Source organism: Canis lupus, chromosome 6 (genome assembly GCF_011100685.1).
Source record: "Canis lupus familiaris isolate Mischka breed German Shepherd chromosome 6, alternate assembly UU_Cfam_GSD_1.0, whole genome shotgun sequence".
Lineage (NCBI taxonomy): Eukaryota > Metazoa > Chordata > Mammalia > Carnivora > Canidae > Canis > Canis lupus.
Genome location: NC_049227.1, coordinates 38,044,624 through 38,061,153, shown reverse-complemented (window position 1 = coordinate 38,061,153; position 16,530 = coordinate 38,044,624). Strand labels below are relative to the sequence as shown.

The window sequence follows — 16,530 nt, the reverse complement described above, 5'->3', positions numbered from 1 at the left end:
GCCCCCATGGCTGAGGGCGGCAGCTCAGGAACTGCTTATCCACTGCCAAGTTCCAAGGATGGCTTCCAGCTGAAAGGGCTGATTGTTTTGTCTTGTTTTGCCAAAGAATGCAGCCGTGGGGAAGAGATTCTAGAGCCGACCAGCACAACCAGGTTCTGAGATCAGCAGGTCCTTAGCAGCCGCCTGATGTTTGGGGGGTGGCCTGGCAGCTCTTGGCTTTAGCTAGGGCCTGGTCCAGTCAGGAGGCTCTGTCCTGGCTCAGAGAAGGTTCCACAGGTGACTCAACACAGTTGTCCGATGGGGACTCTGAGCCAGTGGACCCCATCACAGGAGCCTGGGGAGACCCTTGGGCCAAGACACCCCACCTTAGGAGCCTGAGACAGGGCACCAGTGTGTTCCAGCCCCTGGCTTCCACCAGCCTCTCTTTGGAGCTTCTGGCCACTCTGGGGGAAGGGAGTCAAGTTTGTCACTCCATTGGACAGATGAGGAAAACTGGTTCAGGGACTGAGTTACCCCATGGCTGCTCAGCACGTGAACGGTCGCCAGAGAGCCCAAACCAGGTCTGAAATGAACTCCAGAGCCCGTGTGTGTTGCTCCCCAAGGGTCAGGCTTCATCCAGACAGGCCTCGGGGACAGGGCCTGAGGTACCTGCAGAGCTGGGTGTGTGGGAGCCCCTGGGGTTGGGACGGGGGTTGATACTCCCACAGTGAGTGCCGAGCAGGGTCCCAGGTGCTGGCAAGTCCCACTTGGGTTATTTACACTGCTGCTGGGGCAGCTTCAGGAGGAAGTAGGTGACTCCCTGGGGCCCTTGCTCAATTGTGTGGCCAAATATCAGTTTGCCCCCTGAGACGTTGGGGCTTCTGGTTGGGCTTTGCCCTGAAGGCCACTCTGCTTTCCTGGGTTGGCCTCCCCTCAGCGGGCTCCAAGGACACAGCATCCCAAGGGCTGAAACAGACTCCTGGAGGCCTGGTGCAGTCCCCTCCAGCTGTTCAGAAGGTAGGTGGGGGCACCCCAGGGGTCAGTGCACACCTCCATGAGTGTCTCCTTCCCATCAGTCCCCAGGACACTAGAACTGTGGCTTTGCTCTCAGCCTCTTCTGAGTGTTTTTCAAGAAAGTCCTGGGAGGTTGAGGGGAGAACTGTTCAGAGGTCAGCCTAGCAGGTGTTCTTTGGGTCTAACTTGTCCGCTGCAGCAAATGTCTCTCCCAGGGAAGAGCTGGGGCTGCGGATCATCTGCCCTCCGTGACATCAAGTGAGGTGGCTCCATGGGGGCTAAGGGATCTGCTCCAAGAGGGCCCAGAGCTTGGCTGCGGCTGTGGCTCCGGTTCCCTCCACGTGGCCTCCCCTGGGCTGACTTGGTTTCCCATCATGTGCAGGGCTCCTTTCAATGGATTGGCCTCCCTCAGCGCACACACCCTGGAAACTGCCAGGCCTCCTTCAGGCCAGAGGTGACACCGTGTCACTTCTGCCACGTTCTGTAGGTCAAGCAAGGCCCTGAGCTGGTCCCAGTTCAAGGTTGGGGTCCTACACGAGCCAGAATACCGGGCCCCACGCATTGGAGGCCGCCGCAGCCACTGACGGCAGCCTGGGAATCCCGAGACCTGGACTCGAGCAGTCTGTGCTCCCCCGTGAGCCTCACGGCTTCACCCAAAAGTGAGGGGATTGGCCCTCAATCTACAGGGACTGCGTAGTGTGGCTTCTGGCAAGGTCCGTCTTCTGCCCAGTGCCCAGGACAGCCTCCCTAACGTCTGTCCTCATCCCGGCCTTGGCCTTCTGGGCCAGTAGTAGGAGAAGACACCCTTTTTGTCACCCCCCAGTGGCTCATCTGGGGGACTTGCTGGGAGGCTATGTCCCTGCCCAGGTCCCAGCTGGAGCACTCAGCCACCTCTCGTCAGTCCTCCTTGGGCTGCTCTCTGGGTGCTCCAACTCAGGCTCCCACCACCCAAGGCCACACCCACACTTGTGGGACATGAAAACCACGCAGGAACCAAAGTTTCCAGAATCTGCTGTCCCAGGGACCTATAAAGTGTCCAAGGGTGGGACCAGGGTATGAGGGCAGGGAGGGGGCTGGAGGGATTATTCCCCTATATCTGAAAGGACCCCGGGAGTCCAGAGCGTCCTTGACATCATCACATTTGATCTGCCAGGAGCCCCTGGTGGAGCCAGCTCAGCCCCAGCCTGACCTGGGCCACCGGGACTGGGAGTTGGTCACACCGGTGGGGCGGGGGGGGCGTGGCGGGGATCAAGACAAACCCAGGTTGTCCCATTCTGTCCCCACTGGACTGAGGTCTAGTGATGTAGAGCAGAGGGTTTCAACCACAGTGATACTGCGCGCACACACACACACACACACACACACACACCCAGAGGACATTGGACGCTGTCTGTAGACACTTAGTTGTCTCACTGGAAGGAGAATGCTATGGGAATCCAGTGAGTGGAGGCCAGAGATGCTGGTAGACATCCTAAGATGCACAGAATGGCAGCCACAACAAAGGAATATCCAGGCCCAGATGTCAACAGAGCCAAGGTTGAGACACCATGGGACAGAGGACTCCAAGCTGACTGTGCCTGGAGTCCAGCCCAGCTAGGAGAAGGACTGTGCCCATCCTGCCTGGAGGGACAGGACAGCCAGGGAGCAGCGAACTCAATCAAGGCCCGAGTGAGCATGGGCATGGGGTTCAAGCCAGCATTTCTGCCCAGGTTGAGAGCCTGCTCTCTTCCCTGGCACTCTTCCTACACCTGGCCTGCTTTGTTTGTCCTCTGTTGCCTTGGCCAGAATGCCATGCCTTGCTTATTAGGTCTGTTGAGACCTTGTCCATCCAGGAAGGCTTCCAGAGTCCTACCAGAGGGAGGATGTTCACTCCTCAACCGACGCTGGGAGCACCTTGGATCCTCCTTGGCATCAACCTGGAACTTTGCTCTCAACGCAGGTGGCAGGTGCTCTGAGAGGCCCCTCCTCTGCATTGACCTCATCACAGAGAGACCCAGGGACAAGAAGGTACAGGCCTTGGCTTTTATTGGAATCGGACCTGTGGGCTCCCCGGCCTCTCGGAGCCCAAATCTCCGCTCAGTCTGTCCTCCCAGGTACAAGTGGCTGACCTGAGTTGGAGCAGGCTGCAAGGGCTTCTATTTCTTCTCTTCTACCCATGGGACCTACCCCTTCCTCCCCCCCTTGAGCCTTCCTGAGGCTGGCCCAGTCTCTGGTGCTGGGCAGCTGCTGGGGTGTCTCAGTGTGGGGGCGACTGCTGGTAGGGGCTGAGCCCTTCCTGTCTGGACCTGCCTCCTCCTCCTGAGCCATCCTTTTCCCTCCTGTCCCCATGGGGACAGCCAGCCCTTGGCACTCATATCCTTATGGTCTCTCCAGAGCCCCAGAGCGGGTTCTTTTGCACAAAGGACATGTAGACTCCTCTGAGGCCCCCCAGGACCTCTTGGGCCTGAGCCCCAAGCCTTCAGAGGGACTGGGCTGGAAGGGGGCACCCTTGGTTGGGTCCACACTGGAACTGGAAGCTAAGAAAAGTAGGGAAAGACAATCACTCAGAGGAACCCAAGTGGAGGCTGCCAGCCCATCCTATGACACACCCCCAAACCAGAGCCTGTCATTCTTCAGAATAGGAAGGGGCAGAAGGGAGGGGCAGTTCTCTTGAAAGAGAGCCCATGAGGGAGGAGGAAGAAGGAAACATGGTTCAAGCCGGAAGGACCTTTCTGTGATTTGACCTTCTCATTTTATAAATGGGCACAGTGGAACTAGGGAGGGTAGGGGTGATGGTGGGGAGCTGTCCAAGGTCCCTCACTGAGTGCAGACCTGGGACAGGAACCCAGGAACTTTGGGAAGGAAAAGGACCCCATTCTTGGTCCAGCTGAGTCCCCAGCCAACTCTTCCCTGGGTCTTTCCCTCCTGTCCCCAGCCCTGCCTCACCTGGACAGGTGCTCACCTGTATTTCCCAGGCTGTCCCTGGGTATTGGAGCTTCCAGGAGGGCCAAGCAGTGGCTGTTACCTGGGCTCAGAGTCCCCTGTGGCAGGTCTAGGGGCCAGGCCATGACCTCAGGACGTGAGAGGCAGCCCTTAGCCATGAGCCGGCCCAGCCAGTGGCTCTCACACTGGCCGGCAGGTTGCATGTGGCCTGGCAGGTAGAGAGCCAGGCCCCGGAGGTGGCGCAGTTGGAAGTTCTTAGGCTTTCTTCCCTGGGCACTGGGACACTGCTGCTGCTGGGCCCCCAGTCCCCCTTCGTAGATGTTGGGTGGTATGTTGGGGTGGCTGGGATGTCCTCGGGCCCAGCTCACTGCATCTGCAGAGGGGAGAGCAGGAGGGTGGTGGCTGGCAGGCTGCAGCAGCCAAGAGAGGAGAATACAATCACGTGCTCTAAGACCAGCTCATTAGATGGGCTCCACTGTGGCTTGCTGAGCACCGGCCTATCTTTCCATCAAATGGTCTCAGTCCCCTGCCTCCCACCAACCCCCACCCAACATATTACTCCTCTTCCCTTTCCCAATCACAGTGGCTTCTCACTTTCCCAATCAATAGGAAGGTGTGAAAAGTCTGAGAGCGTGATGCAAAGATCTCTCAGGATTTCAAGCCCTTTCTCCCACCCCTTTTTGCCCCCTATCCTAGAAAGAGCATTCCAGTGTCAGTATAGAAATTGCACAGTGGGTCCAGGATCACATAGTCTAGGGTCACACAGCCTAGACCACTAGTGGCCATTCCCCTCTCCCAAGGATGCATGTCTCTGAGGCCACTCTGGTGGCTTTGGGCCCAGGTCAGGACAGGAGGGCAACTCTCCTCCTGCCACTCCTCCCTGCAGCCTGGCACCTTCTCTTATGCGCAGCTCAGAGAACGCACAGACCAAGGCTTCCATGGAGGGCCAGAATGGTGGGGGAGGAGCAGCTGGGCCTCCTGTGCAGCAGGGCTCTGTTCTCCCCCCCTGGATCTGCAGGGCTCCCATGGCAACCAGCTCTGTGATGTCAAACGGAAGACTCTCAGTCTTCCTGGACCTTCAAGTTTGGGAGAGGATGAAGCCTAGGGATGGGGCAGAGTGGGGCAAGGCCAAAAGAAGGAAATGGAACTCTAGAGGAGGTCCTTGATCCTCTGGGTTAGGACAGGCCACACAAAACAGCTCTTGCAGGCTGCAAAGTCACCCCTGGGTGACCTCTGGGGGTCTCAGTTTGCTCATCCCATAAAAATGAGGCCCCAGGGGCACAGACTTGGTGAGGTCTGAGCCAGCGCTTTGAGCCTACTGAGAAGGTGGTTCTGAGTGGCTGAGCAAGTCACTTAATTTTCCTAATTGTGCATTGTCCTATAAGTAGATGATGGGTATCATGTGGGTCATACGAGTGGAAGAACTGGAGCTCTCATTTACTGCTGGGGAGGAATGTAAAGTGGTACCACTGTTTTTTTTTTTTTTTTTTAAGAGACCATGGATCTCTTTATTTTTTTTTAATTTTTTATTTATTTATGAGAGAGAGAGAGAGAGAGAGAGAGGCAGAGGGAGGCAGAGGGAGGATCAGGCTCCATGCACCGGGAGCCCGGGGTGGGATTCGATCCCGGGTCTCCAGGATCGCGCCCTGGGCCAAAGGCAGGCGCTAAACCACTGCGCCACCCAGGGATCCCCTGGTACCACTGTTTTGGGAGACAGTTTCTTCGAAAATTAAACCACCTCTCATTCACAGATGATGTGCTCTCATACAGGCAAAACATTAATTCACATGTAAAAACAAAACCTATTTGAGCTGACAAAACCAATAGAGATAGTAAGGTTCAGCTCATTAGTTACAGGATACAAGATAAACACACAAAAATTTAATTTATGTACTAGCAAAGAACTAAAAGAATAAAACTGGAATAAATTTAACCAAGGAGGTACAAGACAACACTGAAAACTATGAAACTACAAGGAAAAAAAGAAATTTAAAAATCCACTGCCCTGCAAAATATCCTTGTTCATGGATTGAAGGCTTAATTAACATTGTTTAGACAGCAACACTCCCCAAAATGATCTACAAATTCAATGTAATCCATATCAGAATCCCAATAGCTGTTTAGGCAGAAACAGGAAAGCTGATCTTAAAATTCACGTGGAATTACAAGCCAAATAACCAAAAGCAATTTTAAAAAAGAAAAAGTTTGAAGATTCTTTTTCTCTGATTGCAAAACTTACTATAATGCTACAGTAACAAAAACAGTGTGGAACTGGCATAAGGCTAGATATCTCAACTAATGTAGTAGAAAAGAGAGTCCAGAAATAAAGTCATGCATCTATGGTCAATTGATTTTCAACAAGGGTACCAAGACCATTCAATGGGGTAAAAAGAATCTCTTCAGGGCAGCCTGAGTGGCTCAGCGGTTTAGCGCCGCCTGCAGCCCAGGGCGTGATCCTGGAGACCCGGGATCTAGTCCCACGCCGGGCTCCCTGCATGGAGCCTGCTTCTCCCTCTGCCTGTGTCTCTGCCTCTCTCTCTCTTTCTCTCTCTGTGCGACTATCATTAAAAAAAAAAAAATTTAAACACAGTGAGATAATACTTCACACCCACAAGGATGGCTATGTTAAAAAGGGGGGAGGAAATGATAAATATCAATGTGGGGGAAACTGGAACTCTTGGACTTTACTGGTGGGGATGTAAAATGGTGCAGTCACTGTGGAAAACAGTCTGGCTTTTCCTCAACTAGTTAAACACAGAATTACCATAAGACACAGTGATTTCACTATATATACGTATATACCAAAAAAAAATGAGAACAGATAATTAAACAAATACTTGTACACAAATATTAATAGTAGTATTATTCATAGTAGCCAAAAAATAGAAGCAACCTAAATACTCATAAAATAATGACTGGGTAGGGGCACCTACCTGGGTGGCTCAGTGGTTGAGATCTGCCTTTGGCTCAGGGTGTGATCCTGGGGTCCTGGGATTGAGTTCCGCATTGGGCTCCCCTTGGGGAGCCTGCTTCTTTGCCTATGTGTCTACCTCTCTCTGTGTCTCTCATGAATAAATAAATAAAATCTTCAAAAAAATTATGATTGGATAAACAGTTTATGGTATGTCTATGCAAGGAAATATTATTCAGCCATAAAAGTCACTGAGACATGATGCAACATGGATGAATCTCAGAAATATGAAGCTCAGTGAAAGAAGCCAGATGTAAAAGGTCCCATATTCTATTATTCCATTTATATGGAATGTCAAAAATATGTAAATCCATAGAAACAGCCAGATTAGTGATTATCAGGGAGTGGGCAGGAAGAAATGGGGAGTGACTGCTTACTTGATTTGAGCTTTCCCTTTGGGGTGAAGGAAATGTTTTGGAACAAAATAGAAGTGATGAGTGAAGAACATTGTGAATGAACTTAATGCTATTAAATTGTACACTTAAAAGGGTAAATTTTATGTATATTTTACCACAATAAAAATAAGTAACTGACCAGCACTACTCTGAAAACTGTCTAGGTCATAAAAAAGAAAAGGAAAAAAAAAAAAAAGGAAAGCTTAAGAAACTGTCACAGTCCAGAGGAATCTTTTTTTTTTTTTTTTAATTTATGATAGTCACAGAGAGAGAGAGAGAGAGAGAGAGAGGCAGAGACACAGGCAGAGGGAGAAGCAGGCTCCATGCACCGGGAGCCCGATGTGGGATTCAATCCCGGGTCTCCAGGATCGCGCCCTGGGCCAAAGGCAGGCGCCAAACCGCTGTGCCACCCAGGGATCCCCCAAGTCCAGAGGAATCTAAGGAGACATGACAAGACATTAAATGGAACATGGGGGCAGCCCCGGTGGTCCAGCAGTTTAGCACCACCTTCTGCCCAGGGTGTGATCCTGGAGACCCGGGATCGAGTTCCACATCGGGCTCCCTGCATGGAGCCTGCTTCTCCCTCTGCCTGTGTCTCTGCCCCTCTCTCTCTCTCTCTCTGTCTGTTATAAATAAATAAAATCTTTATTTTTTAAATTTTTATTTATTTATGATAGTCACAGAGAGAGAGAGAGAGAGAGAGAGAGAGGCAGAGACATAGGCAGAGGGAGAAGCAGGCTCCATGCACCGGGAGCCCGACGTGGGATTCGATCCCGGATCTCCAGGATCGCTCCCTGGGCCAAAGGCAGGCGCTAAACTGCTGCGCCACCCAGGGATCCCTAAATAAAATCTTTAAAAAAAATAAATGGAATATGGTGTCGCGAATAGTATCATGGAACAGAAAAAGGATGTTAAGTAAACAGTAAATCTGGACTTTAGTTAATAATAATGTATCAATATTAGCTCATTAATGGGCGCCTGGGTGGCTCAGTCACTTAACAAGCTGCCTTCGGGTCAGGTCATGATCCCAGCGTCCTGGGATCGAGTCCTGCATCGGGGCTCTCTCTCCTTTTGCCCCTCCCTCCTGCTCATGTGCTCTCTTTCTCAAATAAATAAAAGCTTTTAAAAAATATTGGCTCAGGGCAGCCCAGGTGGCTCATCGGCTTGGCACTGCCTTTGGCCCAGGGCATGATCCTGGAGACCCGGGATCGAGTCCCACATCAGGCTCCCTGCATGGAGCCTGCTTCTCCCTCTGCCTGTGTCTCTGCCTCTCTCTCTGTGTCTCTCATGAATAAATAAATAAAATCTTAAAAAAATAGATTGGCTCATTGGCTCTGACAAATGTATCATACGAATGTAAGATGTTAACAGAGTTAAAGGAGGGGGTGATAAGGAATAGATGGAGTATACAGGAACTCTGTAGTATCTTTGCAACTACTTTGTAAATCTAAAATTGTAAGAGCATTGAAAAGGGGCACCCAGGTGGCTCAGTGATTGAGCGTCTGCCTTTGGCTCAGGCATGATCCCGGGGTCCTGGGATCGAGTCCTGCATCAGGCTCCCCAGGGGGAAACTGCTTCTGCCTCTGACTGTGTCTCTGTCTCTTTCTCTGTGTCTCTCATGAATAAATAAATAAAATCTTAAAAAAAGTGTATTGAAAAGAAAAGTTAAACATTCACTCGCCTTATGACTCTGACACAAAACATGTTTATATAAGATTTCTACATGAACACTCACCCCAGCTTTATTTGTACTAGCCCCCAGATGGGAAATGTCTATTAACAGGTGGTGAGCAAATAAAGTGTGGTATGCCCACATAATAGATACACTGCTCAACAGTAAAAAGTTGACGAATTACTGATACATGCTGCAACACAGATGAATCTCAAAATAATTATACTGAGTAAAAGAAGCCAGACAAAAAAGAGCATATATTGCATGATTCCATTTTTATAAAACTCTAAAAATAAGCAAATGTACAATGAGAGAAAGAGCAATGTCCCCCTGGAGTAGGAGGAAGGGTAGGAGGGAGATATTACAAAGGAGTGGGGCACAAAAAAACAGGGGTGACAGATTTGTTTCTGTCTTGATTGCACTTTCTTGCATGTATATACTTATCAAAACATATTAAATTGCACACTTTAAATATGTGCCTTTTTCGTATGTCAATAAAGCTGTTAAATAATTACGATCCGGGGTGCCCAGCTGGCTCAGTTGGAAGAGCATGCAGCTCTTGATCTCAGGGTCATGAGTTCCAGCACCACGTTGGGTGTAGAGATTACATAAATAAATTAAAGAACTTAAATAAATTAAAAACCAAGGGAGGAGGCTCTGGCTCCTTCTCATTGCTTTGTTTGTGCTCTGCCGACTATAGCGGATGCTGAGTACAGCACAGGGTCAGCGGACTGCTACCCTGTAGGGACAGAGCTGAGACTTTGGCCCAGCTTGGAGCAGAACTGGTGGGCTTTCCAATGGCCTGTTGTGAACACACAAGTCTGGAGCTAACCAGCACCTGGGCCACAGCCCGAACTGGGCATCCTAGCCAGCACAGAGCATGGGGGGAAGGCTGGGAGGACAGGGTACAGACTGTATGGCCTTCCCTCAAAGACCTTTCACCAAAGTGAGGCGACTCACTCATTCATTCAGCCAGCCAGTCTGCCAGGTGTTAAACAGATGTGTTCTGAGGACCTAGAGAGTGCCGAATACTGTTCCAGAGCTGCGAGCGCCCAGAGTAGGACAAAATAGGCATCTGCTTTCATGGAGCCTACACGTTCAGACCAGAGACACAGAAGACAAGCAAACGAGCTGTTCCCAGATCACGTTGTGAGGAATGTAAAGCAGGGTAATGTGACAGGGAGGACATGGAAAGCGCCCGCTTTGGTGTTGGTCGTCCAGAGGCCTTGTCACGAAGATCTGAAGAAGCTGGGAAGAGCACTCCAGGCCATGGGAACTGCGCATGCAAAGGCCTGAGGCATGAAGATGGTAGGCGTGTTTCGGGGAAAGCAGGCCAGAGCAGATGAAGGGAAGGGAGTAAGAGAAACAGAGGAGACACAGCTAAGGGTTTTGAGTTTTACTTGGACTGCAGTGGAAAGCCATTAGATAGTTTTGCCTTTTTTTTTTTAAGATTTTAGTTATTTATTCACGATAGACATAGAGAGAGAGAGAGGCAGAGACACAGGCAGAGGGAGAAGCAGGCTCCATGCCAGGAGCCCGACGCGGGACTCGATCCCGGGACTCCAGGATCATGCCCTGGGCCAAAGGCAGGCGCCAAACTGCTGAGCCACCCAGGGATCCCCAATAGTTTTGCTTTTAAAATTTTTTAAAAAATTCTTTTGTCTTTAATCTTATTATTATTTTTTTGGCTCTCATTTATAAATCCTGTGTCGGGGTGCCTGGGGGGCTCAATTGGTTAAGCATCTGCCTTCAGCTCAGATCATAATCCCTGGGATAGAGCTCCGCATCGAACCCCACATCAAGCTCCTGGCTCAGCGGAGTGTCTGCTTCTCCATCTGCCCTTCCCCCCACTCATGCGTGCATGCGCTCTCTCTCTCAAATAAATAACTAAAATCTTAATAAAAAAAACAAAACAAAACCCTTGTGTCAGTAGTTTTGCTTTTTTAAGGCTTTTTTGTTGTTGTTGTTTTTAGTCCTGCTTATTGAGATGGTTTCAGATATGGTAAAACTGACTTTTTTTTAGTGCCTAGTTTGATACGTTTTGGCAAACACCTACTGTCATGTAGTCAGCACCACGATCAAGATACAGAACAGTCAAAAATTCTTTTGCACCTAACTCCTCCTGGCACCTACTGATTTGTTTTCTGTCTTTATATTTTCATCTTATCCAGACTGTCATCAACAGAATCATATCGTACATACCCTTTTGAGTCTGGCTTCTTCCACTTAGTGTAACACATTGAACTTTGACTGTTGTTCTCCTACATATCAGCAGTTTCTTTTTTTCCTCCTGAGGGGTAATCCATTATATGGATGTACCGCAATTTGCTTATCCATTCATAATTTTTTAAAAAGATTTTATTGATTTATTCATGAGAGACACACACACTCAGACACACACAGAGGCAGAGACACAGGCAGAGGGAGAAGCAGGCTCCCTGCAAGGAGCCCAATGTGGGACCCGATCCTGATTTCCGGGATCATGCCCTGAACTGAATGAAGGCAGACACTCAAAGGCTGAGCCACCCAGGCATCCCTGTATCTTTAATTTTATTAAAAAGTTACCAGTTTTCCAAAGTGGCTGCACTGTTTGGCATACCAAAAGTTCAAATTGCTCTACATCCTGTCAAACCCTTGGCACTGTTAGGGTTTTTGCTGGCGTTTTTGTTTTTTGTTTTTGTTTTTTTTTGTTGCTTTAACAATTCTAAAAACAAAACAAAACAAAAAAAAAAAACAAAACAATTCTAATGACTGCCTAGTGATACCTCATCGTCCTTACTTAATATGTATTTCCCTAATGACAAATAATCTTTTATTTGCTTATTACTTGCTACATATCTTCTATCGTGAAGTACCTTTTTATTTTTTTGGCCCACTTTTTAATGGGTTTTGAGAGTTTATGATTTATTCTGGATACAAGTCTTCCTATCACATGTGTCTTGTGATAGGAGTAGATGGTGGGGTACCTTTTCTTGTTTTTCTTTATTAAAGATTTTATTTATTCAGTTTATGAGAGACACAGAGAGAGGCAGAGGGAGAAGCAGGCTCCTGGCCAGGAGCCTGATGTCAGGACCTGGGTCTGCCTGATCCCTACTGTTTCTTTCTTTATTTTAAGATTTTATTTATTTATCAGAGACAGAGAGAGAGAAAAGCAGAGACACAGGCATAATCTGAAGTAGGCTCCATGCGGACAGCCCGACGTGGGACTCGATCCCAGGTCTCCAGGATTACGCCAAACCACCGGGGCTGCCCACTTTTTTTTTTTTTTTAATGTCTTTATGAGCAGTTTTACGTTTTGCAGAATACCAATTTAAAAAAAAATTTTTAAAGCATCATACTTGTGGTGTATTTAGGAAATCTTGCTTAACATAGTCACAAAACGTTTCTCCGAAGCTTTCTTCTTAAAAGCTACAATTTTTAAACTCGTACATTTAGGAAGGGTCGGTTCCTTTCTTTGCATATGGATTTCCAACTGTTCCCAAACTATTTGTTGCAAGACTATTCTTTCTCCGCTGAAGCGCGCTGCCACCTCGTCACACTCACCAGGGGCGTGTGACTCTATTTCGGGGCTCTCCTTGAGGCCCCAGCCCGCTTGTGGTACCCTTGGCCACGGGAGTCCCAGGGGAGCCCCAGCGGAGCCCCCAGCTGAGCAGGATCCGGGGGCGCTCAGCTCCGCCCCCCGCAGCCACGCCCCCAGAGCCACGCCCCTCGTCAACGCGCGCTCGACCACGCCCCGCCCCAAGAACCTCGGTTGCCAAGACAATCGCCGGGGAAACGAGGACTGGTCTGATTTCCGGCCTGTCGTGAAGCTCCGAGCGAGCTGCGCATGCGCAGTCGCGGCGGGATGGCCTGTTGCCACCTTGCGGTCAACTTGGGTCTTCGCCCCTCCTGTCCCGGGCCTCTGGGCCTCGCCTCTTCGTGCCTTTGCCGCTTCTCAGGGGCTTCGGTCGCCAGCGAAGCCAAGTTTACCCAGGCCGGAGACAAACGTGCTGGGCAGAGGACCCAGGAGGAGACCTGGCTTTGCTTACAGTATCATACATTCTGTCGTGCCCAAGATTACGTATCTGAGAAACCACCAAGGAGCCGACACCGATGCAAACACACGAGGATTTATTTACAAGCTCGAGCTTGGGCCCAAGTATACCCAACATAGCAGAGCGGGGACTTGGACCCCGAGGTGGGTTCCAGCTTAGTTTTATGGACTGGTATAGGGGACCTCCAGAAGGGGTGGAGGAATTTCTCAAGTTCTGTTCACATTCTGATATAGGGCTTTCAAGGGTAATGAGCTCAGTTCTTATTCTGATATGGGACTTTTTACCATGGGCGTTGAGCTCTGTTCTCATTCTAATATGAGGCTTTCTAGGGCGTTAAGCTGTGAGCTGTTTTTTCCTGTAATTGAAGCAAGGTAAATTTCAGCCCTTATTCACAGGGGCCTGAGATGGCTGTACTTGTGCTAAGGCTGAACTTAAGGTGGAAAGGCCTTAATTTTCTCGGCCTCCACACATTCTAGGGAATTGAGGAAGAAATGACAAGCAAGACGTAGACCGCCTAGCAGGTGTCAGGGACATACATAGTTGGTGCTCAGAGTGTGTCCGCAAGTGCCAGACGTGCGTTTGGAAAAGTGTGTGAAGGGGACCCAAACGCCCCGCGGCCCGCAGCCCTGCCCTGCGGTCAGGATCCCTAGGGTTTGCCTGGACTCTCGCTGCCGGTTGTCCCTGCGCATGCGCACGCGGGGCGGCCGTACAGCTTCGCTTCGCGTCCTGTTTGGCTCCGGCTGCGCGCCGTCCAGGGCCCCGCGCGTTGCCATAGAGACCCGGGAGCGCGGAGGGGCGAGCTTGCCCTTACGCCGAGCTGCAGGGGTCCAGATCGCCATGTCTTTCCGCGACCTCCGCAGTAAGGCTACCCTGCTCGTGTCCCCTGCGGCGCCGCGGCCGAGTCTCCTCCCATCCCCCGCCGCCCCGCGCGTGGTTTCACTTACCCCCCTGAACCACTGTGTGCTTTCCGGGCAGGGAGGGCAGGCAGCTCGGCGGGGGGAGCTGGCGCCGGAGTTGGCAGTGGGGTTCTGACTTCACGGCCTGCACGCTTCCTAAAGGGGCTGCCGAGGAGAAGCCCAGTGCCTTTGCAGGGAGGGGGGAGGGGTGGAATGAGGATAAGCGAATTAGTGCTACTTTGGGGGCGCCTGTTTAGAATATCACATTTTCGTCCCCACTTGCACAGTGAATTGGGTTGTGTGATCCCTGCATGAACTACTTGGAGGTAGAGAGAGGTCAAGTAGCTTGCTTTAGGTCACCCAGCTAGAACTGGGTGGAAGCTCGCATGGAGCAATGGGACTCTGTGAGTCAACATCCCTTGCACCCCTGCTTTTTTTTTTTTTTTAATATTTTACTTATTAATGAGAGAGAGAAGCAGGCTCCCCGTGGGGAGCCAGAGGTGGGATTCAATCCCAGGACCCTGGGATCAAGACCTGAGCCAAAGGCAGATGCTCGACCACGTAGTCATCCAGGCGTCCCACATCTCTTGCCTTTTATGCACCATCATTTTCTGAATCAGAAGGTATTAGGCCAGCTGGCTCCACCTGCATAGGTGTAGCAGGTGATCGCCAATTTGGTGTGATCTGGGTACATCTTTTCTGACGAATTGCTGGACCTTTCATTAATGATTACTCCTTTCAGTTAGGAATCGCTCTTTTTCTACCATGTGAATATAGGGGAAGAGGCATCACATTTCATTGACATACCTAGTAGCGTCATGGTGTCAATTATACGCCCTCTGGGATTTGAAGGTTCTTGGTGACTGTGTGTCACAGAGACAGGTTTCTCCTCCCTCGCAGGCGGAGGCCAGTGTTCTGCTAGGGGACACCAAATGGAGTTGTGCCGGGAGAAGGGTGTAAAGAAGGGATTTCTGAACGTTTTGGCCTTAAATAAATGCCATACATTTGTGCAATTTATAATAAGAAGCATAGTCAAATTGCTGCCATTTTGCAGAATTAACAGCACTTGACTATTGCTTACTGGGAAGAAGTATTTAGGCAATGTGGGAAGACTGCTGCTTTGTTGACCATCACTCTGTTCACATTTCCCCCCAAACAGTGACAGAGCTCTTTGTGCTGTTGCACCTGCCTTTTCTTGTACCTTCTGGTCTATTGGCTGGTGAGATCCAGCCTAACCTCCAGTACCCAGGTGGCCTCTTTGTGAATGATGTTGAGATATTTTGAACCTTCAGGAAGAGCAAGGACAGGCATTACGCAGAGCCAGAAGCACACCGAACATAGATCTTGGCATGTTGTGGAAATCCAGAAAATGTTTGTTGTGTTCATTTTTGCATTCTGCTTAAAGCTTAATGACAGCAACCTCCGGTTTACAAGTCTTAGTATTATTGTTTCTTGTTCTGGCTTATTAAAAAAAAATCTAAATATTACTGTATTGTTCAACCAGTCTCTTTAAGATTTCTTTAAATACAATGCAGTTAACCTTTAAAACTTTTATTATTAAGGTCCCATATGCTCACTAAAAAAAAAAAAAAAAGATAAAAAGACAACTCCAGAATAATTCAGAAAGGTGAATTTTGCCCTACCACCATCACTCCTAAACATAACCACTGTTAACACTTAACATATTTTTCTTTTTTTTTTAAGATTTATTTATTTATTCATGAGAGACATAGAGAGAGAGAGAGAGAGAGAGAGAGTCAGAGACACAGGCAGAGGGAGAAGCAGGTTCCATGCAGGGAGCGGATGTGGAACTCGATCCCGGGACTCCAGGATCACACCCTGGGCTGAAGGCAGACACTCAACCACTGAGTCACCCAGGGATCCTGCATATTTTTCTTTTTAAGATTGATTTACTTATTTGAGAGAGAACATGCCCATGCACCAATGTGCCCGTATGTGAGCAGGGGGTGCTGGGCAGAGAGGGAGAGAAGCAGACTCCCGGCTAAGTGCGGTGCCCTCACGGCTTGATCTCGTGACCCTGAGATAACGACCTGAGCCAAAATCAAGAGTCGAGTACTCAACCGACTGAGCCACCCGGGCACCCCAACATAATTTTTCTCTATGACATTTTATAAAACCAGATATTTCTGATTTTGAGGGTAAAGAGAAAGGTATCCGAGAGAGAAATGACATATCAGAGAAATTCTATTGACAGCCAACCTCTAAACCCTATTATAATGTACAGCTTCCACTTTTTCTTCCCATTAAATGTAAATGTTTTTCAAGAAGCACATTATGTATTTTAACTTTCATCTCCTTTTTACTTTCCTTCTTAGAGACTTTTTTTTTTATGATAGTCACACAGAGAAAGAGAGAGAGGCAGAGACAGGCAGAGGGAGAAGCAGGCTCCATGCACCGGGAGCCCGACGTGGGATTCGATCCCGGGTCTCCAGGATCGCGCCCTGGCCAAAGGCAGGCGCTAAACCACTGTGCCACCCAGGGATCCCCCTTCTTAGAGACTTGATAAATAGTCCCTAAAACTGTCTTATACATTGGGAACTTGTACATTGGGAATAAAAAGGGGAAGCAAGGAAAGCATCTGAGTAAATAAGTGGCTGCTTTTTGATGGGGAACTGACCGAATTGTA

The 16,530-nt window shown here is 49.5% G+C and overlaps 1 protein-coding gene and 1 long non-coding RNA gene across 9 annotated transcripts in view; both read left to right on the top strand.

Annotated features, from left to right (window-relative positions):
- The first annotated feature begins 136 nt into the window (after positions 1-136).
- On the top strand, positions 137-5,376 carry LOC119872205. The gene is made up of 3 exons (XR_005360937.1): positions 137-560; positions 917-996; positions 2,413-5,376. It is a non-coding gene; the product is annotated as an uncharacterized LOC119872205 (long non-coding RNA).
- Positions 5,377-12,814: 7,438 nt separating this feature from the next.
- The window catches only part of CLUAP1 (clusterin associated protein 1), a 38,272-nt gene continuing 34,556 nt past the window's right edge, over positions 12,815-16,530 (top strand). For 3 of the 8 annotated variants that reach the window (XM_038540581.1, XM_038540580.1, XM_038540576.1), the window contains exon 1: positions 13,688-13,846. In XM_038540581.1, the coding sequence (XP_038396509.1) occupies positions 13,825-13,846 (22 nt within the window). In that variant the 5' untranslated portion in view covers positions 13,688-13,824. Of the gene's footprint in view, positions 13,131-13,687; positions 13,847-14,131; positions 14,288-16,530 lie in introns of those variants that run through there. The other 5 variants (XM_038540574.1, XM_038540575.1, XM_038540578.1 and 2 more) reach the window with 5 other exon arrangements.